General features: G+C 55.9%; 8 protein-coding genes across 8 annotated transcripts; 3 read left to right on the forward strand and 5 right to left on the reverse strand.

Annotated features, from left to right (window-relative positions):
* Positions 1-101: 101 nt before the first annotated feature.
* On the forward strand, positions 102-2555 carry BCV69DRAFT_283483 (RCC1/BLIP-II). Its single transcript, XM_025492727.1, has 4 exons — positions 102-1563; positions 1630-2123; positions 2195-2327; positions 2412-2555. Exons 1-3 carry the CDS (start codon positions 239-241, stop codon positions 2311-2313), a joined length of 1938 nt encoding a protein of 645 aa, XP_025347112.1. The 5' UTR covers positions 102-238; the 3' UTR covers positions 2314-2327; positions 2412-2555.
* A 596-nt stretch (positions 2556-3151) lies between these two features.
* BCV69DRAFT_214060 (hypothetical protein) lies at positions 3152-4387 on the reverse strand. Its single transcript, XM_025489769.1, has 6 exons — positions 4147-4387; positions 4001-4057; positions 3887-3919; positions 3760-3822; positions 3629-3670; positions 3152-3555 (listed from the first exon to the last, which is right to left on the reverse strand). Exons 1-6 carry the CDS (start codon positions 4340-4342, stop codon positions 3458-3460), a joined length of 489 nt encoding a protein of 162 aa, XP_025347113.1. The 5' UTR covers positions 4343-4387; the 3' UTR covers positions 3152-3457.
* Positions 4388-4605: 218 nt separating this feature from the next.
* Positions 4606-6778, forward strand: BCV69DRAFT_294242 (hypothetical protein). The gene is made up of 7 exons (XM_025493866.1): positions 4606-4663; positions 4752-4847; positions 5049-5336; positions 5399-5546; positions 5771-6041; positions 6141-6544; positions 6649-6778. The coding sequence occupies exons 1-7, from the start codon at positions 4649-4651 to the stop codon at positions 6756-6758; spliced, it is 1332 nt and encodes a 443-aa protein (XP_025347114.1). The 5' UTR covers positions 4606-4648; the 3' UTR covers positions 6759-6778.
* Positions 6535-9137, reverse strand: BCV69DRAFT_214164 (hypothetical protein). The gene is made up of 4 exons (XM_025489770.1): positions 7138-9137; positions 6819-7055; positions 6614-6711; positions 6535-6539 (listed from the first exon to the last, which is right to left on the reverse strand). Exons 1-2 carry the CDS (start codon positions 8936-8938, stop codon positions 6913-6915), a joined length of 1944 nt encoding a protein of 647 aa, XP_025347115.1. The 5' UTR covers positions 8939-9137; the 3' UTR covers positions 6535-6539; positions 6614-6711; positions 6819-6912.
* A 167-nt stretch (positions 9138-9304) lies between these two features.
* On the forward strand, positions 9305-10528 carry BCV69DRAFT_283489 (hypothetical protein). The gene has a single exon (XM_025492728.1). The coding sequence runs from the start codon at positions 9385-9387 to the stop codon at positions 10375-10377; it is 993 nt and encodes a 330-aa protein (XP_025347116.1). The 5' UTR covers positions 9305-9384; the 3' UTR covers positions 10378-10528.
* A 7-nt stretch (positions 10529-10535) lies between these two features.
* On the reverse strand, positions 10536-13570 carry BCV69DRAFT_283490 (putative RAD54-DNA-dependent ATPase of the Snf2p family). The gene is made up of 3 exons (XM_025492729.1): positions 12630-13570; positions 12467-12546; positions 10536-12394 (listed from the first exon to the last, which is right to left on the reverse strand). The coding sequence occupies exons 1-3, from the start codon at positions 13461-13463 to the stop codon at positions 10747-10749; spliced, it is 2562 nt and encodes an 853-aa protein (XP_025347117.1). The 5' UTR covers positions 13464-13570; the 3' UTR covers positions 10536-10746.
* A 681-nt stretch (positions 13571-14251) lies between these two features.
* BCV69DRAFT_214193 (kinase-like protein) lies at positions 14252-16302 on the reverse strand. The gene is made up of 3 exons (XM_025489771.1): positions 15797-16302; positions 15132-15710; positions 14252-15046 (listed from the first exon to the last, which is right to left on the reverse strand). Exons 1-3 carry the CDS (start codon positions 16160-16162, stop codon positions 14342-14344), a joined length of 1650 nt encoding a protein of 549 aa, XP_025347118.1. The 5' UTR covers positions 16163-16302; the 3' UTR covers positions 14252-14341.
* Positions 16303-17245: 943 nt separating this feature from the next.
* Positions 17246-21192, reverse strand: BCV69DRAFT_283492 (hypothetical protein). The gene has a single exon (XM_025492730.1). The coding sequence runs from the start codon at positions 21155-21157 to the stop codon at positions 17435-17437; it is 3723 nt and encodes a 1240-aa protein (XP_025347119.1). The 5' UTR covers positions 21158-21192; the 3' UTR covers positions 17246-17434.
* Between the last annotated feature and the right edge of the window lie 187 nt (positions 21193-21379).

Consider the following 21379-nt stretch of genomic DNA (forward strand, 5'->3'; position numbering starts at 1 on the left):
CGGAGGGCTTGGCTCCACACCATTCACACTCCGACGTCCCAGGCAGCAATCAATCCACCTCTCCGGACCAGCAACCACGGGCCTAGGAGCATATACCCACCACGCGACCTTGGCACGACTGAGCAGGGCGGCCTTCTACAGCTCTCGTTGCGATCATCGTCTACGTCTCCTTGAACAGCACTGCACTCTTCCATGGACAATTCGCACATCACATAGACATCGTCTCGCATCTGCCGCGATGTCTGCGCCGCCCCTCCGCCTTCTCGACCTGCCCTACGATGTCCTGTTGCACAGCCTCCTACCTCTCCTTGCGGCTCAAGACCTGGCCAAGCTACGTCTAGTCAACAAAGAGGTCAAGTCGCTGGTAGATGATGAGCATATATGGAAGGGCATGATCCAGCAGGATTTCAACTTCCCTGCTCACGCCAGCAGCCGGCGATCTGGCTGGCAGACCCTATACCGCGGTTTGTCTAGGCCTACCGTCTTCGTGTGGGGACAATACAGCAACGCTCGGCTAGGAATTCCACCAGAAGAGCTAAAAGATGAGCTTCAACAGTTCATCAGCAGATATGGCGGCGCGACCTTCCCTCTGAAGCTACCCTACAATCTGCAGGCACAGGAAGCAGGGCCGCCAGTGGAGATTGTAGCAGGAGGCTGGAGCTTCCACTGCCTCACCGCAAAGGGGGAGATTCTGTTTCATGGTCAGCTTGATGGCTTTCAGTATGGAGTGGAGCTGTCGTCTCCAGGCTGCAAAGTCTCGCCTCCCCGGGTCCTGAAGCGAGCGACTAAAGATCCTGTAAAGGCTCTCTCTTGCGGCCGAGCCCATGGCGTTGCTCTCACATCTCAGCAAGACATACTCGAGTGGCACAATTGGAGCTTGGCGGTGAAGCACGAGCGACTCATACAATTAGCGAGTCAGTATCCCACCCGGATCGTACAGCTCGAAGCCGGCTGGGATTGTACCGCGGTCCTGCTGCACTCTCTAGACGCAGAGTCAGTGAAGTCTTCCGAAGTGGTCTGGTGGTATACCCAGTCGGTCGACAGCGATAGACTAGCGCAGGATGGGCGTGATGGAGAGAACACCACTTGGAGTGGCGTCCATCGCTCTACACTTCCGCCTCTGCCAGAGGTCTCAGAGGAGGTGGCCGTCGAACTGGATGAGATGGACCACAAGAACCACTCATTGATTGTCCGTCTCGCAGCTGGAGAGAGCTGGATCGTCGCCCTTACTGCATCAGGACTACTTTACAGGATCGAGCTACGACCCGAGCACCCGAACCAAAAGCAAGAATGGATCCTCCTTGATAATTTCTGCCTGCCGTCAAAGCTTGCGCAGCTGGACCATTTTGCAAAGGGTCCAGGGAGCAGCAAAGGGCTGATCGACAGCAATCTCAGGATCACGCACATCAACGCACAGTTCCGCAACTTCGCCGCTTACACTCCTTCGTCAAATGCAGAAGGCGGCATTGTGCTTCTAGGCAACAGCGACAGTGGTGAAGGGTCGCAGCCAATCATCAAGCCTGAGCTTCAAGGCGCAGGAGTGATCAAAGTCTCAATGGGAGAGTGAGTAGTACCTATGCAATGCGAAGTTGAGCTGACATGAGCTGACTTACGATTGCATTCTATCAGCTGGCACTTTGGAGCGTTGACCACATCAGGTGAAGTCATGACCTGGGGCCAATGGTCAGCCGGCGCCCTAGGTACTTGGGACTCCCTGCAACCAGATGCTCCCTCACCTCAAGCAGCGCAGGCAGCTCCCACGTTCAGGGGGCGCGGAACAGGACGAGGGCCGGGTCCTGTCGTACCTCGCATCAACCCCTCGGAGGATGCACCGCATCTTCCTGAACCACTTGGTCACAACCCCTTGCCACGCATCCGATTGGGCTTAGCTGCTGCTCGTGGAGGATTCAGAAATGGCGTGAGGCAACACGTCCACAGTCCGACGCCTACGCAACCTAATGTGCCGCTCACAAGGGCCTCAGCAGCGTTAGCAAGGAGGTCTGATCCGTGGGCAAACCGCCTCAAACCTCGCAGAGTACCCCGATCGATCGAGGAGCCCACTATTGTGCGATTTGACCCCGCGAAGCCGGACAAGGACTTTGTCTTTGACATTGCGTTTGCTGGTGAGTCACAAAAGGGGTCTGAGAGCGACTTTCTGCTTTTCGCTGATTCTTATGTATCTGCTTGATCACAGGCTGGCACTCGGCAGCCATTGCCATTCCGGCCGGCCTTGTCAGGGGCACAGGTTCAGCTGAAGGCGACTGCGAGGGCGGGAGCGTGCACGAAGAAGAGGATGAGGACGAGGTACGTTGAGCATGTCTGCAGAGGTGAGCGCCGACACTGCAAGCGCACATCTCCACAAAGCACGACTGCTGAGCATGCTTTTGCCGTTCTCTTGCTCCTCTCAACAGTCGACGACGACGATAGATTCCTTCCAAAAGGGCTCCCCTACCCTTCCGGCCTCCTCATCCTTCGGCATCTTCTCCTCTACAACACCCGCTCCGCGCAGGCGCCAACTCAACGGCTACACATTCGATGCTGATCCGCGCATACTCCAGACAGTGGTAGCCGAGCGTCAAGCCAGGCGTATATTCAATCTCAGTCTAGGCTTCTTGCTCGTCGGGGTTTTGACATTTGTTGGTGGGTGGGAACGGGTCTTTCCTCTTTACGTAGGGGATGCAACGAATGGAAGGTCAGGGTCAGGGGGAGGCGGAGGAGGAGTTGGAGATCTACTCGGTTGGCCCCATTCGTTACTGAACTTTCTGCCGCTGATGATACCCCTGACGCTCTACCTGGTTATTGCTCGCTGGACGGGTCGGCAGCTGTATGGTGGCTTTGCACAGTGAGCGGTCTGTAAAGCCCGTGAAGTAGCGTTAGAGGAGGTTTTCCATTCGCACGTCTGTACATATCTCTCATCTCTAACGAAATTTATAAAGCAGTCAACAAGCTAGTTCTATTGTCCCAGATTGGTGTATCATCACCATCGCCACAGCTTCTCATCCCGTCTCCTGCGATCCCTGGTCCTGCAGTCTTCCTTGCAAAGTCCCAATGCGCCTCCTCAGCGCCTCGATCTGTCTTCCCTGCGTCGAGACTTTCCTCTTCAAGCGCGCATTGTCCGCTTCGATTTCGCCAAGGAAGGACCTGACCTTCTGAAAAGAGTCGGACGGCCTGGTACTGGCTGTGGTCAGCGAGAGGGTATGCCCGCTTGCTGGCGGAAGGGGGGGTGAAGAGACGGGCGGCACGCTGCTAGTGCTGCTTGTGGGTTCGGACGGGGAGCGGGCGTCTGCTCGGGAGAAGCCGTTGTGTGCGGGTACGGAGGGGGACTCATCGTCCTCCCAGTCCAGCTGACCGCTTGCGAGTGCAGCTTGAGCCACCTCTAGTGCCTCGCTGTCCCCAAATGAAAGAGTGACTTCGGCTATATCAGGTGACCAGGGAAGTGCACCATCATTCCTGGTGTCTATATGCACACGCACCTGACTTCTTGGCCGAGAGCAGGCGCAGGAATGCGATCATTGGAATTCGTATGCAGCTCGAGCCTCCTTTTCTGCCTCGAGCCTGCCAGATGTAGCGATAATGTCAGTCAGCGGCGCATGTGGTTATCCTTCGTGTGCTGCAGGCGGAGGCTTACTTGGAATTGATCGGCTGCCACTGCAGTCGTCAGTCGATGTAACTGCCAATGGAGACACAGCGTCAACATCTGAGCCCTTACGAAGACAGCTCTTGGCTGCAAAGGTCTTGCGTGTGGGTCATATCACTCACTATCTTCCGGAAGACTATCCATTTTGCGAGCTGCTGCTTCCGCATCTGCTGTCAGGGTGAGGGCTGATAGTGTGCACACTTGAGGCATATCGTAAATTGTGATGGCTACCGGAATGTGTGCGCTCACATCTGGCAGACGAGAGAGTACGCTTAGATCTACCTGGCGGCACAAATCATAGGTATGCGCCGTCAGTGCTCAGTCTCCAATGTCATGATCGTGTCTATGTGCATATATGCTTGCCCCTGGCGGTCGCGCTTCTTCGAGCCACTACTGGCCGATTGCCGACTTTTTGAGTCACTGTAAGCATCACAATCAGGCAGAAAGATGAGCAAGTACGACCAAGCGCAGTACTCCGGCTCAAACATCGGGCCGAGAAGAGCTCTGACCAGAATGAGCCACACCACCACAATTTCGGTCTTCCTGCGAGCTGTGTAGCTCGTCCGGACTATGCTCCCGTTCTCGGTTTGGATCGAGATCACTGTCGAGGAGACCGGTCAGTCGAGAGACTGTCCGCATCGGTACTTTTGGAGCTTGAGCTGTCAGCCAAGGAGGCGGCGAAGGTTCAAAGCGAAAAGGTGTCATGCTGTTCTCAGCAGGATATCGACGATGCTTGCCGTGACGACGATGCGACGGATGGAGGGACGCCTGGTCGACGGAAAGGGAGATGGAGGCACTGCACCACAGCGCGCGCGCCCCCGCCTGGCCCAACAGCCTCGGCCGCCTCAGAAGTCAGATCAGATCACTTCCACCCCCAGACCAGCACTGCCGCACGCTTCGTACCTCGACCATCGTACGCCTCAATACTCTCGCAGTTAGGTGACGCAGAGCAAGAGCACAAGTCGTCAGGCGCGTTAGCTTTCAAAGGCCACTCATCGGCCTGCGCGGACCATGTCAGCTCTCGAGGTGAGTGAAGAGCGGGGGCTCCTTAATATTTGCAGTACCGGCCTTCTCACCGTCTGTCCTTCCTGTCCACCTCATGTCTGCGCTTCAGGGTTTCAAGAAGGTTGTCAAGGACTCGATAGCTAGCAACAAGCTCTCATCATCCAGAGTCGAGGCGGTCAAGGTGGCAGCAGCGAAGTGCTTTGATGTGAGTATACGACCCGAGGCGAGGCTGTGCGGGTTGAGCTTTAGGAGGAAGGACGCGTCATGGTGATGGCCCGGCAGCCAGTCCGAGTATCGGAACGATCCTAAGCAGAACGTATAGGAGCGGGCTCGGCGAAAAGCCCAGATCTACAGAGGCCACACCAACTGACCCGATCCTCATCCGCTTCATGCCAAAACTTACCAGCGAGCGCAACCGGCCAAGTCAGAATTTCTGCGGCTACATCTCTCAGCTCCTGCAGGCTCAAAGGTCGTCTCTCTGTATCTCTTCGACGCCATCGCGCGCCATGCGAGGGAGGTAGTCAAGAAGAACGGTGCCGGGCTGGACCCACTGAAGGCGCTGCCCAGTACGCAGGGAGCATCCGACCCCAATGGTACCTTCGTCCGAGCTGCTAAGGATTTTCTGGGCGAGATGGCTACAATAGTGGAAGAGGTGGCAGTGAGCACGGCTGGAAGTGTCAAGGTGGAGCAAAGAGTGAGTCGAACTCTGACATGAATTTTGGAGAAGGCGCTGACACAGTCGTCTCCCCTCCACAGGAAAAGGTGGACAAGGTGATCGATATCTGGAGGAAAGCTGGGACGTTCGAGGCCGATCTTCTGGACAGAGCAGCCCTGGCCGCAAAGAGAGTAGCATCGTCGTCAAGGATACCCTCAAATGGTCACTCAGCTAATGGTACATCACAAGGTCAGAGTCATAGCCTGAGCTACTGTCGAGAAAGAATACCCATTGGGCCGAATTATACCAGCATGTCTATACCGTCATTTACTATACCAGATCAACTGAAATTGCATACATTTCTTCTTCTCTCCCTTTCCTGCTCCACCAATCTCCGCATCGTCTGCGCTCGTCACCTCTACGTCTTGCAAAATCATCTGGCCTGCGCTTGACTTGTGCGACTCTCCTCACAGGTCGATCCACTACCCCTACAGGCTCACCACCTCCTGCTCTCAAGCGAGCTCGTATTGATCGGACAGATGGAGAAGCGAGTGGATCAGCTACTCCACCCGTACCCGCCGGCTTGCCTTCCAGCTTGGCTGCCCTCCTTGGAGCTCAGGCTGGGGCAAGTCAAGGACATGGCGCGTCCCCTCTTGCAGGGGCAAGCTCGGGCGATACCCAGAGTTTCATGAACTCTCTAAGCAGTCTGATGGGGCCTGCAGGAGCTTCGACTTCGCAACAAGCGTGAGTAGGCGTTGTACACGATGTCTATGCCTCGCCCTTTCATGCGAGACTGGAATCACTGCTGACCACGTCTTCACTCCTTTTCTGCCCCTGATACAGCGATGCCTCGCTCTCCTTTGGCTCAGCTCCCGCCTTTGACCTGAGCCAGCTGACAGCTCTCCAGCAGCTAGCCTCGTCGTCCTCCACCACCACCACCACCTCAGGCTCCACTCTACCGAGCACCTCATCGGCTGTCCCTCTGCCCCCACCAGGCCCCCCACCTCCACGTCCACCGCAGGTGGCTCCTTCCACCTCATCCTCCTCCCTCCCCGCGAATTCAGCTCCAGCTTCAGCTCCAGCTTCGACTTGGCCTCCAAATCCTGACCCAAGCATGGGAGACCTTAGCAGCTTCGACGTCCTCTCCTTTGACCCGACACAGCCCCAAAATTGGATCCCGGTGGCTCAAAAGTGGTGCAATTCTTTTGGGTACATGCCTGCACTTTGGGAAGTGGGGATGAACTATCGTGAGTTGATAATGCGTGGAGTGAAGAGTAAGAGAGGGTCAAGATTGGTTTGCTGACATGCTTTCTCACCCATCTTGTCCTCCTCTTCTCTACGGCGCGCCTAGTAATGGTGTATCGGGCTGCACTCATGCAGGGTCGCTATGGAGCAGGAGACGGGACTGACGGCACTGGCGGGGGCGGGGGCGGGGGATGGGGTGACGGCAGTGGCCAGTAGGACAACAGATTTCAGCATGCAATACTTCTTCCTCATGCAATGCATCTACAATCTACAAACGGATTATATTCTAGCTTTCTAGAGTGTGATATATTATTACAGTGACCATCTCAGCTCAATCCACGAATTTCGGGTCAAGGCCATTACGTGCCCCTCAAGCGCCTGCACTGCCCTCGCTCGCGCCAAGGCTGGTAGTGATATTGTCACCGAGGAAGATGGCTATTCCGAACGCAGCTACAAGGAGCAGCTGACCTACCACGTCTACAATCGAGGAGACGTAGGGCAGACAGTAGATGTCTATGCCATAGCAATAAGAGAGGAGAAGAGAAATCAGCCACAATCCTCTTCCTCGATTCGTCTCGTCTCTTTCTTGACTCACCAGGATCATAATCCCTCTTCCACAACCAAAGTGTCAGGGCATGTGCAACCCAAAGTGCAAAGCCCACTGCCGCTAGTCCCAATGTGCAAAAGGTGAAGACGAATTGCCAGCCAAAGTGCATCTGTCCACTGACCCAGACGAAGAGGAGGAAGAGTGTCTCGATGGAGAAGCCAATGACGAGAAGAGAGAGGGGGACTACCCAACCCTCAGTGGGTGGACCGGACTGGAAGAGAGCAAAGAAGTGGGATAGGCCAGAATAGACCCAAGAGCCCGGCCCGCTTGCAGGTCTCGAGCTGCCCAGAGGAGAGTGTCTCGTAGGCGAGTCGATCAGGGCTAGCTCTCCCTTGCCGGAGTGAAGCGTCGTGCTGATCCTACTGACAAAGATGGCCGCGCACGCGCCCGGTAGACCCGTCACTACGGGACTCAGTAGTGCAAAGCCGGGGTAACGCTGCACAAAGGAGTCGAGGACCAGTCCAGCACCAGAAGAGATGAACATGGCGATGATCAGGGGGACCCAACCCGAGGAGAGGAGCTCACGGACATAGGTGTTCCGCAGGGTGACTATGAAGCAGACTATGCAGGCTATGATGAGGAAGAGGAGGATGAGCGAGGCGAGTATCGTGCCCTCGAAGTTGATCAGAAAGGAGGCCAAGAGTCCCACGATGATCAAGGTGAGAAGATCACCGAGAGAGGCAGCTAGAGGGGACGCGATATTGTCCGGATTGGCACCAACTTGTCGGGCTACAACCACTAGAGCGCACATGAAGTTGCCCAGGATGGCAGAGGAGATTGAGGCGGAGAGCATACCTGTGGCGAGGACGAGGACGAACTCGAAGTAGCCATTGCGCAGACGAAGGGCTGGGTCGGCAGGAGGCTTGGGGTGGTGGTGAATGATGCGGCGTGGTTGCAATGGCGAGGAGGGTACCGAGGCCGTCGAAGTCGAGCTGAGCGCACTGCCCATTCCCCTGGGCGTTGCTCCTCTCTGTAGCAGACTTCTGAGTGAGTTTGCCGACCGCGACGATACAGATGCAACCTCCGCGACCTTCGATGACGACTCGGCAGCCATGCCGAGGAGGAAAGCCAGGACTCCAGCTCCCGCAGAGACGATCAATGCCTGCACCTGCAGCAAGGTCATATTTCCTACGATCAGCGTCTGCCTCGTCCTCGTAATGTCCAATTCCCCAATATTGGCGCTGGTGCTCATCCTCAGCGAGAGATTCATCTCCAGATTGCCCTTGAGATTGAGCAAGATAGGCAGTAGAACAAAGAGCTTGTCCACCTTGAGGAAGACCGGCCAGCGGGCGAGGTGCACCAGGAGCTCTCCGGAGAACATAAGGGAGAGCAACGAGAGGACTAATGTGGGGAGTGCTTCTTTTGCAATTTGCCAGATGACCAGCAGGTGGCTTCTGCTCTTGTTCCTCCGTCGTCTGCTGGAGATGACTGCTGCTGGCGGCGCCTGGGGTCGATCCCGGAAGACGGCTGATTCGCCCAGAGAGGCGACTGAAGGAGCCTCAGTCCGTGTACGACCACTCTTCATCGTCGAAGCTCCAATGGTTGATTCGGAGCTGTTGCGCTGCCGTCCTACGAGGGCCTGCTCTTCTCCATCCTCCTCGTCTACGTCTTCGATGCTGACGTCTGCCTGCTCCTGCTCGTACTGCTGCTGTTCTTGCCGTCGTTGCGCATTCCCCGAGGACTCCGCTGTAGTAGGGTCAATTGCATCGCCATGCTCGACAACTGGTGGCTGCAAAACCTCTGAATCGTCTTGGGCATGCGCTGCAGACTGGCCTAGGTCTCTCCTCATGATCTTGTCGTCTACCTGTCTTGCGTCTGGAGTGCGATTATCGGGAATTTTCTGAAGAGACGTAGAGGAGGTACGCCTAGAAGTGGAGGGCAAGAGGATGTCGTATAGATACCGCGGGAGTAAGTTCAAGCCAGTCTAGTACGATGAAAGTCTTGGTGGTACGCCTGCTGCCCCTGAGGAGCTCGATGGGATTGCTAAGAAGGGTTGTATGTTCCATTCCATCTCCCGAGGTTCCCCTGCCTGCCTGCCTCTCCTCCTTTCCGCATTGACCGGGGCCGCGTGAAATTAAGGCTCATCGCGTACATTCACACTCCGACACCCACTCACCCTCCCTCGCGACGCTTCCTTCCTTGCCGAGAAGGAGAGCAAGAGTCCAACACTACTTCTCTGCAGTCCAACTCATCTGTAAGAGGATCATAGAGCGACCTCATCTCCAAACTGGCAGCATGGCATCTTCAAGTCTCTTCCCACCGCCTCTGACGCTTCACTTTGCGCCTCCAGCAGGCAGCAGCATCAGCAGCGGTAGTGGAGAGGAGCCCATAGACCAACCGCCCAACCTTATGCCCTTTTCAATCGAGTACACCGGCCCAGCCAACGTAGACGGCTATCTCGTCTCCCATCAGGCGGCCAAAAAGACCTCTTCTTCTTCCGCCACTTCCTCATCATCTCAACATCAACAGCATGCACACAGCTCACTAGCTGGACCCTCTGGAGTGGATATCCCCCAAGAGGAAGTCTACACTCACTTTCGCGGCCGAAGACTCTGGCGTACCACACTCCCTCTACCGGCTGACTGGAGCGGAAGGGTCTGTCTGCTACAGCGAGAGCGACCAAGAGATGCTCCCGTTGGGGCCAGAACAGGCTCATCGCAGACTGCAATGGGAGAAGGAGCTGATACCGTTGCGGGAGAAGTGGCTCGCCGACGCTTGGAGCAAGAGGAGGCGGCAGAGAGAGAGGAGATGCGCAGGAAGAAGCGAAGACTGAATGCTGCTGCTGCTGCCTCGAGTAGTTCGGGGAGAAACGGACCTGCGGTCAAGAAGCCGGCTGCGATGGCTACTTTCTCCATGGACGATGACGAAGACGAGGTTGAGGATGAGGACGAGGGGGACATGAATGGAGGAGCGGGTCTGAGCGAGGAGGAGGAAGCGGACGTCTATGACCTTCGTGATGAAGAAGATCCACACGATGACGACGATCATCCTCAAGAAGACGACTTCCTACCCCAAGACCTCCCCACGGCGCCTTCGGACACTCGGAGCACCGCTCCACCCCTCCCGCAATCAGTCACAACCACGTCTCTCCTCCCTTCTTCACGCTTCTCGACTATCCACATATGGAGCCCAGACGGGAAGCTGGATGCAGGAGACGAGGAGCTGGTAAAGGTGCTCGGCGAGTGGAGGTCCATCAATACGCTAGTGAGTGCAAGAGGGATCGCTTGAAGGTCGGGCTGTTGCCAATTCCGAGACGAGACGAGACTGGGACTGATCATTCTACTTGCTTCCTTGTGTCGCTTCTTTAGCTTCATTCTGCCTGAAGCGCTGCTCCATCTCGACCTTTCTCACACTAGACAGTCCTTTCCGCTCCTTGTGCCCTATCTATGTGTACAATGAATGTCTTTATTAGCGCATGCGTGACAGTGGGAGATGGCGTGAAAACGGTGAAGAAGAAGAAGAAGAAGTATACAATGGGAGACGGGTCCCGGGAGAGAAATCATGGGAGGTACAAGTTCGCAAAACGTCTATACAAGAAGGCTCATGAAAACAAAAAGGGAAGAGTGGGCGGCGGCGCGACCGCACCCTGTCCGTAGTCTAGTGACTGCAATACTGGAAGACCATGCTCACGTCTTCAAAATTCTTCTCTGCTCTGAGTAAATCATCATGCAGCTCTCCCAATTCGGGTCGCTCATAATGGTTCCAAGTAGAAGTATCACCATAGAGTAAAGCCTGACTCTTCTTGACTTGTCTACCCGCAACACACCTCTTACACTTGTATGTATCGTGGGTATTACTCGTCGTTGCGTCCTTGAATTCAAAGAGTTCTCGCAAGTCTCCAGCGGAAAAGTGGCGCTCCACGTCTTCTCCACAGTCGACGACGGAGGCGGAGAGGGCCTGCTTGTGCGATTGACGTTGGAGGATCTTCTCCTCGATGGAACCCGTGCCGATGAAGCGGTACACGAAGCAAGACTTCTTCTGTCCATCTCGCCAGACTCGAGCTAGAGCCTGTTGGTCCGCGGCTGGATTCCAATCTGGGTCAAAGAGCACCAGTCGATTGGCACCAATGAGATTCAGTCCACAACCTCCTGCCTTGGAGCTCAAGAGGAAGATGAATTCTGGACTCTCGGGGTCATTGAAGCGATCCACGAGCTTCTGACGCTTGTTGATCGCCATGGTACCGTCGAGCCTGAAGTTGCCCCATCGATTGTTCCTGCACATGCGGTCAAAGACGTCCAGCGTCTGTGTGTAATTGCTGATTAGCACGATCTTGTCATTGGTGGTGGTGCGAATGGTGTGCAAGAAGCGCTCGAGCACCATCATCTTGCCAGAATACTCCGTGTGGACGTCTCTACGATCTCGCGGAACGTAGCCTTCAGGCCAGAGCTCTCTACTGCCTGGTAGATCCTCGTCCAGATTGAGGAGGTCAGGATGGTTGCAGAGCTTCTTGAGAATATTGATCGCCTTGAGAGGCTGCGATCCTGTACCCCTGAGCAGCTTCTTGATCTCAGGCGAGCGAATGAAAAGTCGGTAGAGGTCAAGCTGGAAAGGGGCCATCTTGCAGAAGACCACATGCTCGTACTTGTGAGGAAGGTACTTCGACAGCAGATCGTTCGTACGACGGATAATGAAGCGCTGCACAAGATCAGCGAGCTCCTTGAGTTTCTGATTACCGACCTCCTTCTCCTTGTCGGTAGCAAGAGCGTCTCGACCCTTGAGGATGGCCAGCTCGTAATTCTTACGGAACTCCATCTTGCCACCGAGGAGATCCGGAATGGCAAAGCTCAGTAGAGAAAAGTACTCGGACAAGTCGTTCTGGACGGGGGTACCGGAGAGGATGACTCGTCGCTGGACCTTGATGGCATTGAGCGCTGTGAAGGTGAGTGAATCGGCATTCTTTAGTCGGTGGCCTTCGTCGGCCAAGAGCAGGCCCACCTCCGTTTGCCCCAAAACCTCTGTCAGATTTCGCAGAGTCTCATAGGAGACGATCATGACTGGTTGGCCGTTTGCTCTGCCCTTTGCCTGGGACCATCGATGCACAGCAGTGATCATCTCGTCCTTTGAGAGCTTTCCGTCCAGCGCCAAGTTCCCAGGTGCAGCTGATCCAAGCCACTTTGTCAGCTCATTGGCCCAATTGCGGACCAGACTCGAGGGACAGACGATGATGCACTTGTCGATGGTAGACTTGCCGGGAAGCGGAGACTGCTTCAGCAGGGTCCACATGAGCGCAATGCATTGCAGAGTCCTGATGGAGGACGAGAATGGTATGCTGTCAGTCACCCGTTCCTCTGTCACATCTGCCGACAACTGAACTCACTTGCCCAAACCCATCTCGTCGGCCATGATACAGCCCTGTGCCTTAGGGTCGATGAGACCAGTTGTACATTTGTACAAGAACTGAGAGAGCAAGGTCAATCGAAGGCGGTCAGCTCAGCATCTCTCAGCGGAGAGCGTATCACTGTTCCGTCGATCGAACTCACCTTGACTCCTTCAATCTGATGCGGCCGGAGCACCTTTGCCAACCTGGGATCAATCACCACCGGCACCTTCTCCACCACCTTTGTCTTCTTCTTGTTCAACCCAAGCAAAGCCGCCAGCGACTTGTGCGGTCCGGTATTTTGTGCACTTAGCTTTTCCTGCTCGTCTTGCTCCTGTCTGAGTCGTTCCTTTTCCCGCTCAGCTTCCGCATCGTCAATGGTCGGGTCAAAGAGGACAATAGCGTGTTCGCCCATCGGGTCATGCAGCGGTCTCGGTGGAATCTCAATCGCTCGCCGTGTGCCCAATGCAGCATAAGTCGGCTGCAGCTCAATAATCTTGCCGTCTTTGCTCTTCATAGAAGGCAGTGAGAAGCCCCGCTTCATTGCTCCATCCTTGGGCTTGAAGACGGACCATTTGCGCGTGTCTACATTGAGCGAGACGCCTGATGCGTCGATGCCCTTGTACATTCCCTCGAGCGTCTTGGCCGCCTTCTTGGACCTCTTGCCACCACCACCACCATCGTCTGGTCCCGCATCCGCATCATCATCATCCTCCCCCTCGACACCCATGCCTTTATAGTCTACCCGCTTGCGTTTCCGTCCACCTTCATCGCCCCTGGCAGCCGACTTGAGAAAGGGTGACTTGAAAGGTTTGCTACCGAGAAGAGGTCCGAAACCTCCTCCGTTAGCTGTGCGGGCCGTGAGTGCCGAGGAAGTGGGCTTCTTGAAGGAGGGTGGGGACGCGGTTGAGGCGGAGGCGGAGGCTGGGGAGGCGAGGGGACTGGGACTGGAGGGCTCGTTTTGCTGGAGGGCGGCGAGGATGATGCTCCTGCGCATGGCCGGCTCAGAGGTATGCCAAGGTAGGACTCTAGGGATGCTTCGGGAAGGATCAGGACAGGGAGGGAAAGAAGTGGTGTGATGCTATAGCAAGGCAAAAGTGAGAGGGAGCAAGGCTACCTTTGATTCCTCGCCTCGCCACTGGGAAGTGCATTCATTCACCCCAAGTCGCGTCCTGTTCCTCTTTCCGTGTGGCATCAGGTGCTCTCAAATGTTCACACTCCGCCACCTCCCCCCGCTTGCTCATCACACACTCGCAGGCATGCTGACAAGCGTACAGACAGACGAAGCAGCATTGATCCTAATCGAGCATGAACGACCAAAGGCCTGCAAGAGGTGAAAAAGGCGCAGATCAGGTGATTCATTCAGGCTGGTGTGTGATGAAGAGCAACAAGAAACAATGTAGTTGTTCAAGCGACAAAAAAGGTGAGGACAAAGAAGAGGGACTGGGAAAAGGAAGAAGAAGACAGGAATGAATTTGAGCTTAGAGGTGAAGTGGAAACTCTGTGATGTGATTGTTATGTGGAGCCGAGATGAGGGGGCAGCGAGCGAGTGACTTTGAGAAGTTGAGAGTCCTTTGCAGTCGTAGCCTCCATCCAGTTCTCAGACGTGGCGGCCTTTCAAGGATCGTCCATGCCGGTCAGAATCGCTCGGTGAGAATGTTTTATTGTAGATCTGAGAGAGAGAGAGACCGGTGACTTGTCGTAGAGGATCAAAGCAGGCGCATAAGTATTGAGCCGGGCGAGGCTAATAGGAAGGATCAGCCTAGCTGCAGCCAAGGCGAGAGCCAGCTGCGACGGCGCCGACATCGGGTATATGAGGAGCAAGCCTGCAAAAGGAAGAGTGGAAGCGAGGGCCGACGAAAAGTGCGTCGAGGCTCACGATCCGCACCGACACGAGAGGAAGTCTGCCAGCTTCTGCCCGAACGTCTTCCTCTCTGCAGGATGCATCTCTCCATTGCCCATACCGCCAGTGGCGGCTCTTGCCTCTGGCCTCCGGTTGCCCTCGATGGCGCCGGAGCTGTTGGTCAACATATTGGCCTGCGAGTGCGCACCGCCGCCACCTCTACTGCTGTCCACGTGAGTGTCTCTGCCGCCATTGGGTTGGTTCGAAGGCGGGATGCCGGCGACGTTGGCGTCGTGCACAGCAATATTGGAGCCTTGTCCAACGCCAGCAAAGCTTTGCGCAGCTGCAAAGTCGCCATGAGGAGTGCGTAGACCACCACCTGCGGAAGACGAGTAACGACCATCGACGGGGGAAGGTAGGCCTGATGATGAATAAGGGTGACGATGTGGCTGCGACGGCATCGACGACGAAAATGGTTGCTGCTGCTGACCCAGAAGCTGCTGCTTCGTGGCAGAGGACAACTGACGCTCACCTTGTCCGCGACTATCGCCACCTTGACCCATCTGGGGTGGCACGCCCGACTTCCGACCTGCTTTTGAAGCGCTGCTCGTCACTCCCTGGGCACCAGCCACAGCAGTCGTCGACTGTTGTGCGGCAGGTGGTGCCTGAGGAGCTTGCGACGCATGCCGACGCTCGCGCTCCCTCTCACGTTCCCTTTCCCTCTCACGGTCACGATGCTGAAGAGAAGAGCAATAGTGTAAAGGGGTCAATCAAAGCGCTGCGAGATGCACGATGAGATCCAGATGCATGATGTCAACTCACTGAAGCCGCTTCCCATCCTTTGCCTCCATTCAGCATCATCCAGTCATACACTCCGTCCTCTGCCTCTCCTGAACTCTTGAGGACCTTTGTGAAGAGCTCCCTGAGGAAGTCATAGTCAGGAGTCTCCTCGAAGCCCAGCTTTCTCACGTAGTTGAGGTAAATGCCAAATTCTTCGGGGAAAGTCTCACAGAGCTCCTTGATGGGTGTGCTTTGCTTCTTCTCTCCAATCTTTTCGTACTTCTGCTTGTTCGTAGCAGCCTTGAGGCCTTGCCACGGCAGACCACCCCGCAAGAAGTACATAAAGACGTGGCCGAGAGCTTCCAAGTCATCTCGCCGCGACTGCTCCCTTCCCAGGTGGGTATTGATGGACATGTATCGGGCTGTACCGCTCAAGCTCTTCCTCTCACGATAGGGGATATGCTGCTTAGTCTTGGGATCTCTGTACTGCTTTGCCATACCGAAGTCGACGACGTGAACGACGTTGGCTCCTTTTGTCATCGGACGTCCGATCAGGAAGTTGTCTGGTTTGATATCTCTGTAGATGAGATTCTTCTCGTGGATAGTCTGCACACGAGTGATCTATAGCGCAGCGATAGGAGAAAGCAGGGCGACTGTCAGATGTATGCTCGCCTTTTCTCACTACCCCTTTCAGTACCACCACTTACCATCTGCTTTGCTGTCATGACCACCGTCTTGATGGAAAACTTCCGACCGCACATATCAAAGAGGTCCTCCAGCGATGGACCCAAGAGATCAATGACGAGAATGTTATGCAGCCCCTCCTGACCAAAGTAATAGACCTGAGGCACACCAGGGCACCCTGCCAAGATCTTGTACGTCCGGTATTCGTCTCTCAATTGGGGTGCATCGCTCTTCCTAGGCTCAAATTTGATGGCTACTGTCTGGCTGTTGAGTAAGTTGGTACCCTCGAAGATGACTCCGAAGGAACCCTCTCCAATCTTTTTGCCCACGCGGTAGTGAACACCGACAATGTTGGAGCCGGAGCTGTGTGTGCTGTGTTGGGAAGTCATGGTTGCCGTAGGGGGTAGCTTGTCAGTGGGATTGAAGCCCTTGACAAGGCTTGCAGTTGGAGGTGGTGGGGGTGGAAGAGGTTTCACTCGGGAGGATCGAGGGGTTGGTTGAGAGGACAGAGCTGCAAGCAGAAGTGCAGGTAGTGCAGGCGATCTCTAGGTGATCGTGATGCAACGTCTCTAGGTCGTGATTTGCTGGGTCGTCACTTGTTTCGTAACTGCCTGTGCCCGCGGTACTTTTGTTCGATTGTGATGATGATGATGAGGGAGTTGTTGAAGAATCAATCTAGAAGATGTGAATGTCCGCGAGAGAAAAACCAGGGACGATGCAGTTTGTGATTGGAATTGTGCAAAGGGAGTGACGATGTAAGAGGGGGAAAGGGGAAGGAGGGGTTGAATGGCAGCGCGGACTTGGCCTCGAGTTGCTTCTCTGAAGTGGGGGTGCTGTGACCAAGTTGACTAGGTGGTGCCTTGCAGCGCACTGGTTTCCTCCCGAATGCTGATGGGGCAAATGTTGTGCCTCGTCTAGAGCTTACCTCCCGATGGACCACTGCCTGGGCAAAGATGGGCGTCGAGGGCGGAGTGGGTGGAAGATGCGGTTGTGCCGTGGGGGGGACCGAGCGTTGGCGGCAGGGCAAAGAGGGGTATGGGGGGGAAAAGGACCAACGAACGCGGACAGTCGTGTGGGTCAGCGTGGGACGCGCTTTGATGTAATCCAAGGGAGCAAGGAGCAGTGAGGCAGCCGATGTCAGATGCACGAGCAGTTGTAGGGTATTGAGAAGTGGGGAGAGTGGTGGGAGGTGGGGGAAGAGGGGGAGCAGGGGCAAAGGGGGGGGGTAAGAGGACAAGGCAATGGTGATGGGTAAAGTGAGATGGTCGGGGGTCACTCCTCGATGAGCCAGACGCCTCCTCGTCGGGGAAGTGGTCCTGCGTGCCTTTTGCCTGCCTGCCTGCAGCCACGAGCCGTGCCTCGGGTTGATCGGGTTGGCTGGCAGCCACGGCGCGGGACGCCTGTCAGTTTAAGTCAAAATCTACCTTGCGCTTCACCCAGGCCACCAGCCCCGACTCCGCTCCTCCGAACCCCCCCCCCTCCTTCCAGACTCATATGCCGGCAGGGGGGACAATCCAAGCAAATCACAATCAAACTCATCTGGACGGACGGACACAATCACAAATTGTACGCAAGAGAGAAAACAGTAGACGAGTAGAGCTTCTTTTCCATTGTCGTAGGGCACAGCTCACCCATGCGGCCATGCCAAGTCAGGGGTCAGCTCATGTCGCCTTCTTCGCCTTCTTCTTGGACCCTCCGGATGAGCTCTTCTTCGTGTCCTCCTTACTGTTGCCACTGTGTCCATTGGTCTGGACCGCCCCTTTACCATTGACCTCGCCCTGCACTTCCACGGCCTCCTTGGCTTTCCTCTTCTTGTCCTTCTTGCCCTCTTCACTCTTGCCTTCCACAATGACCAACATCTGCTTCAGCAGACTCTGCAGCGACGTCGAGTTCTTGAAGCGCTCCTCCTTCTCAAGAGCAGCCATTGCTTCCCTGATCTTGCTTGGCTTCCAGACCGACTTGGTCGCCTTGCCTTCGACGTCCTCTGCAAATACTACGCGCTTGGTGATACGTACAGCCTGCAGTGCGAACTTGAGTACCTCCTTCAGGTGGGCAGCATTGGGCAATGAGCCGGTACTGCTAGGAGAAGAGCTTGTCGACGTGGGCAGTAGAGTGAAGACGAGATTGGCTACATCGGGCATGAAGACCAGGACATCCTTTTGGGTTTCTTGAGCCTGTGCGCTCTGGCTCACCAGACTCTGCAGCATCTGCATGCCCTGCTGTTGACGGTAAGTCTTGACAGTGGCCATTGGAGAGCAGCTCTCCACCAGGGTACTGCGAAGAGGCCAGCCCAGGGAGGGGAAGCGCTTGAAGGCATCGATGAGGAAAGATGCCTTCAATTGACATGCGCTGCGACCAAGGAAATCTTGCAGCGTCTCTTCGTACACCTTGACCAGGGCAGCAGAAGGTGCCGCCTTATTCGAGGTGGGACCAAGAGCAACGCGTGTGAGGTACAAATTGACAGTGTTGGCAACTGACGCCAGCTCGGGGCTGGCGGTTCGGCAGGCGAAGGAGTGGACTGCACGGAGATCCTCCTCCACAACCTCGATCCCCGGCCCAATCGGCATTTCCTTGGCTTTGCAGAGGTTGTTCCTCAATATGGTAGAAGCTTTGTTAGCCACCTGTCGATCGAGCTCGTCTGATTCTGTCGCCAGCAAGAAGAGAGGTCGTACGAGGTTGACTACGAGCGGATTCGACACTTGCTTGCGAGCATAGATTGCAAGAAGATCGAGAATCTTGTTCCGGAACGCCACGGCTTCTTGCTTTGCCTCTTTTTTGTTCTGGCGAGACGACATACGCTGACGGAAAATCTCGGCTAGCTTGTCGTCGATGGCCAGCATCTGATCATCTGTAAGGTCGGGCACGCTCTCCTTGTCGTCATCGTCATCGCTGCCGCCGTCCTCATCGTCCTCGTCCTCGTCACTCTCCTCATGGGCGATGCCGCCCGCTTTGAGAGCCTCCAAGACGTCACTTCGGAACTTCTCGTCGACGTCAACGTCCTCCTCGTCATCATCTTCGACCGAAGCCGACTCGATGGAGTCTTCTGAGGTCTCTGACTCTGCTTCGTCGCCATCAGCGCCGTCTACGTCCATTGCGTCGCCTCCTTCCTCTTCCTCGTCTGCGGGCTCCTCGTTCAAGCCGAGCTGATCGATCAAGTGGTCCAGACTCTCCTTGGTCATCTCGGTGGCAAAGACACCAAAGACTTGCTCTGCGATCGCTCTGAGGAAAGCTGATGGCTTCTCGAGAAGACCAATAATGTAGTCCTGAAGGAGTTCGATACCAGCGGGCTCTCGCTCTTCCTCCCCATCCTCAGTCGACTTGGGCGCAGGCGGAGCAGCCTTGCTGAGGAAAAGACTGCTGAAGCAGTCGTTGAGTGATTCAACGAGCTCGGCCGCCTCTTCCGGTGACTCGAGGGCAAATAGGAGCGATGCGACAACGAGGGTCTCGAAGGCTTGCAGCCTGTCACTCTTCTGAGCCTTGCCAGCTTTTCGAACCTTCTGCAGCAGCTCCGAGCCATCAGCAGCGATCTGAGTGGCGTCCTCGCTCATGACCGATGCAAAATTCTTGGTGTCCTTCAGCAGAGAGTTGAAGATCTCCCACGCTTTTGACACCCAAAGCTCCCCGGCACTAGTCACACCTTGTACTCTACGAGGCTTGGCGGCCTCGATCGAGGTAGTGACGGTAGTGGTCCTCTCGGCTAGCTCTGTGAGGCACGAGAGGAAGCGCGAGCGGCAGACGTCTCGAGCCTCGACGCTGAAGGAGGGCTTTGGCTGGTGCGAGAGCAATCCAGCTTCGGCAGAGGGAGCCTTCTTCCAAGAGAAGAAGCCTCCCGCGGCAAGGTATTTGAGGATGTCTTCCGTGCTGCTCTCGTCGGTAGGGATGGCAGTATTGCGCACGAGCGAAAGTAACTGGTCGAGAGCCCATCGCCTCTTGGCATCATCGGCCGATGTGGCAAGCAGCTCGACCACCCAAACAATGTAGTCCTTTACACCTTGACCGTCCATGGCTGACAGCAGTCCCTCGATCGTCTTTGTCTTTGTCAGCTTGTCGAAATTCTGACTGCCATGCTTACCCAGAAGCTGAGCTACGAGCGCGAAGCCAGCCCGGGGAGTCTCCTTGACGACCTCGGTGACAATTTCGGCTGCACTGGTGGCTGCGTTGTGCAGTAGCCTCTCCTTACCGGCGAGCTGGTTGATCCAGGTCCGCATGAAATTGGGGGTAAAGAGGAGGGGCTTCTCAGCAGCAGGCGCTGCTATTAAGGCCTTGCAGAAGACTTGGAAGCCCCAGGATTTGCGTTCTGGTGATGCCGTAGCAGCAAAGAGGGATTCATCGACGCAGACGCGGTATAGCTCGGCGAAGGGTGCCCGAGAAGCAGGGACAGAGCTTGTGGCAGGGCCGAAATAGTTCTGCAAGATGACATCCCAGATGAAGTGTACTCGAGGGTTGTGAGAACCGGAGTTGTCGCCTGCCTTTGTTGCCGCTGCTGCATCCTCCTTGTCCTCTGTCGGTGTAGTGTTGCAGAGTACCTTTGCGATGGTGGGCAAGTTGGGTGCGCTGAGGATATCGCCTCCCTTCTTGAGACCGGCTACCTTGCCGTCTGCCTTGAGCTTGGGGGCGAACTCTTGTAGCTTAAGTATCAATGCTACTTTCTCCGGGGTAAGATCTCCGGAGACGGCGTCATTGAAGACGAGCTGAGAGACGGCACTCTTCAGCTGCTCATTGGATGACGCAGCGAGGGAGTCGAGGAGCTGCACAAGAGTCCAGCCGCAACTCTCCCTCAGATATGCCTTCTTCTCTGACAAGTTTCGAAGAAGCTCGATGACCTTTTCAACTTCAGCCAGATCCGTAGTCGGCCGCTCAATAAGCATGCCGGAGCGGACCAGGGCCTGAATGCCAAAGAGGCGAGCGAAGAGCAGGTTGCGCTGCTCTGATCGCGAGACCTTGCCGGAAGGAGAGGAGTGCTTGATGATGAGGATCAGGACGTCGGAAGCATTGATGGAGGTGAGGTGAGCCAAGAGCTCGGTCAATGCAACGGCAAAGCCGACTCTGGAGTGCTCTCGCGGCGAGGCGAGGCCGCGAACGAGACGCCGGAGGGAGTAGCTGACGTCGGAGGCAAGGGTGTGGTCGAGCTTGCGCTCCACGTAGAGGCTCTGTTGCTCTGTCACGGTTTCTACGGCTGCGAGTGCTGCTCCAGAGCCATTGGTAGTCGCTGCTGCAGGCTCGGGAGGGTCGAGAGTCCACCGCGAGGTGCTTGCGAGGGCTGACTGCTGCTTTACAAGTCCAGATACGAGGTGAGAGGACGAGGCGAGGCGCTTCTCCTCTTCGGCAGAGGCCAAGTCCCAGAAGAGGGGCAGCGCCGAGGAAGACGCAGCTGTGGAGGCCATCGAGGTATTGTATGGGTAAGGAGACGACGAGGTGGCCTACAATCAAGGGAGGATATCTTCTTCCCAGTGGCCTCTGCCTCGCGCCTTGGTTGCTGCTGCCTTCCGCTTCTCCTCTGCTCTGTGCGTTGCCTCCAAATTTTTGGCTCGGGAAGAAAACTTGTGCGCACAAGAGGCACACAGGCGCACACAGGCAGCCAGGCAGCCCAGCCACACTCACGCTCA

Source organism: Pseudomicrostroma glucosiphilum, assembly GCF_003144135.1.
Source record: "Pseudomicrostroma glucosiphilum strain MCA 4718 unplaced genomic scaffold BCV69scaffold_9, whole genome shotgun sequence".
Lineage (NCBI taxonomy): Eukaryota > Fungi > Basidiomycota > Exobasidiomycetes > Microstromatales > Microstromataceae > Microstroma > Microstroma glucosiphilum.

What these genes read in the sequence shown, in the direction of transcription:
- BCV69DRAFT_283483 (XM_025492727.1), top strand. Translation starts at nt 239, where the DNA reads ATGTCTGCGCCGCCCCTCCGCCTTCTCGACCTGCCCTACGATGTCCTG. An exon ending in ATCAAAGTCTCAATGGGAGA is followed by an intron (nt 1,564 to 1,629) that starts GTGAGTAGTACC and finishes GCATTCTATCAG; the next exon opens with CTGGCACTTTGGAGCGTTGA. An exon ending in CTTTGACATTGCGTTTGCTG is followed by an intron (nt 2,124 to 2,194) that starts GTGAGTCACAAA and finishes GCTTGATCACAG; the next exon opens with GCTGGCACTCGGCAGCCATT.
- BCV69DRAFT_214060 (XM_025489769.1), bottom strand. Translation starts at nt 4,342, where the DNA reads ATGACACCTTTTCGCTTTGAACCTTCGCCGCCTCCTTGGCTGACAGCT. An exon ending in GGATAGTCTTCCGGAAGATA is followed by an intron (nt 3,671 to 3,759) that starts GTGAGTGATATG and finishes CTCCATTGGCAG; the next exon opens with TTACATCGACTGACGACTGC. An exon ending in TGGCAGCCGATCAATTCCAA is followed by an intron (nt 3,556 to 3,628) that starts GTAAGCCTCCGC and finishes TACATCTGGCAG; the next exon opens with GCTCGAGGCAGAAAAGGAGG.
- BCV69DRAFT_294242 (XM_025493866.1), top strand. An exon ending in CAGCAGCGAAGTGCTTTGAT is followed by an intron (nt 4,848 to 5,048) that starts GTGAGTATACGA and finishes AAAACTTACCAG; the next exon opens with CGAGCGCAACCGGCCAAGTC. An exon ending in GCTTCGACTTCGCAACAAGC is followed by an intron (nt 6,042 to 6,140) that starts GTGAGTAGGCGT and finishes CCCCTGATACAG; the next exon opens with CGATGCCTCGCTCTCCTTTG.
- BCV69DRAFT_214164 (XM_025489770.1), bottom strand. Translation starts at nt 8,938, where the DNA reads ATGAGGAGAGACCTAGGCCAGTCTGCAGCGCATGCCCAAGACGATTCA. An exon ending in GAAGAGGGATTATGATCCTG is followed by an intron (nt 7,056 to 7,137) that starts GTGAGTCAAGAA and finishes GCTATGGCATAG; the next exon opens with ACATCTACTGTCTGCCCTAC.
- BCV69DRAFT_283489 (XM_025492728.1), top strand. Translation starts at nt 9,385, where the DNA reads ATGGCATCTTCAAGTCTCTTCCCACCGCCTCTGACGCTTCACTTTGCG.
- BCV69DRAFT_283490 (XM_025492729.1), bottom strand. Translation starts at nt 13,463, where the DNA reads ATGCGCAGGAGCATCATCCTCGCCGCCCTCCAGCAAAACGAGCCCTCC. An exon ending in ATCAGATTGAAGGAGTCAAG is followed by an intron (nt 12,547 to 12,629) that starts GTGAGTTCGATC and finishes TTGCTCTCTCAG; the next exon opens with TTCTTGTACAAATGTACAAC. An exon ending in GACGAGATGGGTTTGGGCAA is followed by an intron (nt 12,395 to 12,466) that starts GTGAGTTCAGTT and finishes GTCCTCCATCAG; the next exon opens with GACTCTGCAATGCATTGCGC.
- BCV69DRAFT_214193 (XM_025489771.1), bottom strand. Translation starts at nt 16,162, where the DNA reads ATGACTTCCCAACACAGCACACACAGCTCCGGCTCCAACATTGTCGGT. An exon ending in TCATGACAGCAAAGCAGATG is followed by an intron (nt 15,711 to 15,796) that starts GTAAGTGGTGGT and finishes GCTGCGCTATAG; the next exon opens with ATCACTCGTGTGCAGACTAT. An exon ending in AAGGATGGGAAGCGGCTTCA is followed by an intron (nt 15,047 to 15,131) that starts GTGAGTTGACAT and finishes TCTTCTCTTCAG; the next exon opens with CATCGTGACCGTGAGAGGGA.
- BCV69DRAFT_283492 (XM_025492730.1), bottom strand. Translation starts at nt 21,157, where the DNA reads ATGGCCTCCACAGCTGCGTCTTCCTCGGCGCTGCCCCTCTTCTGGGAC.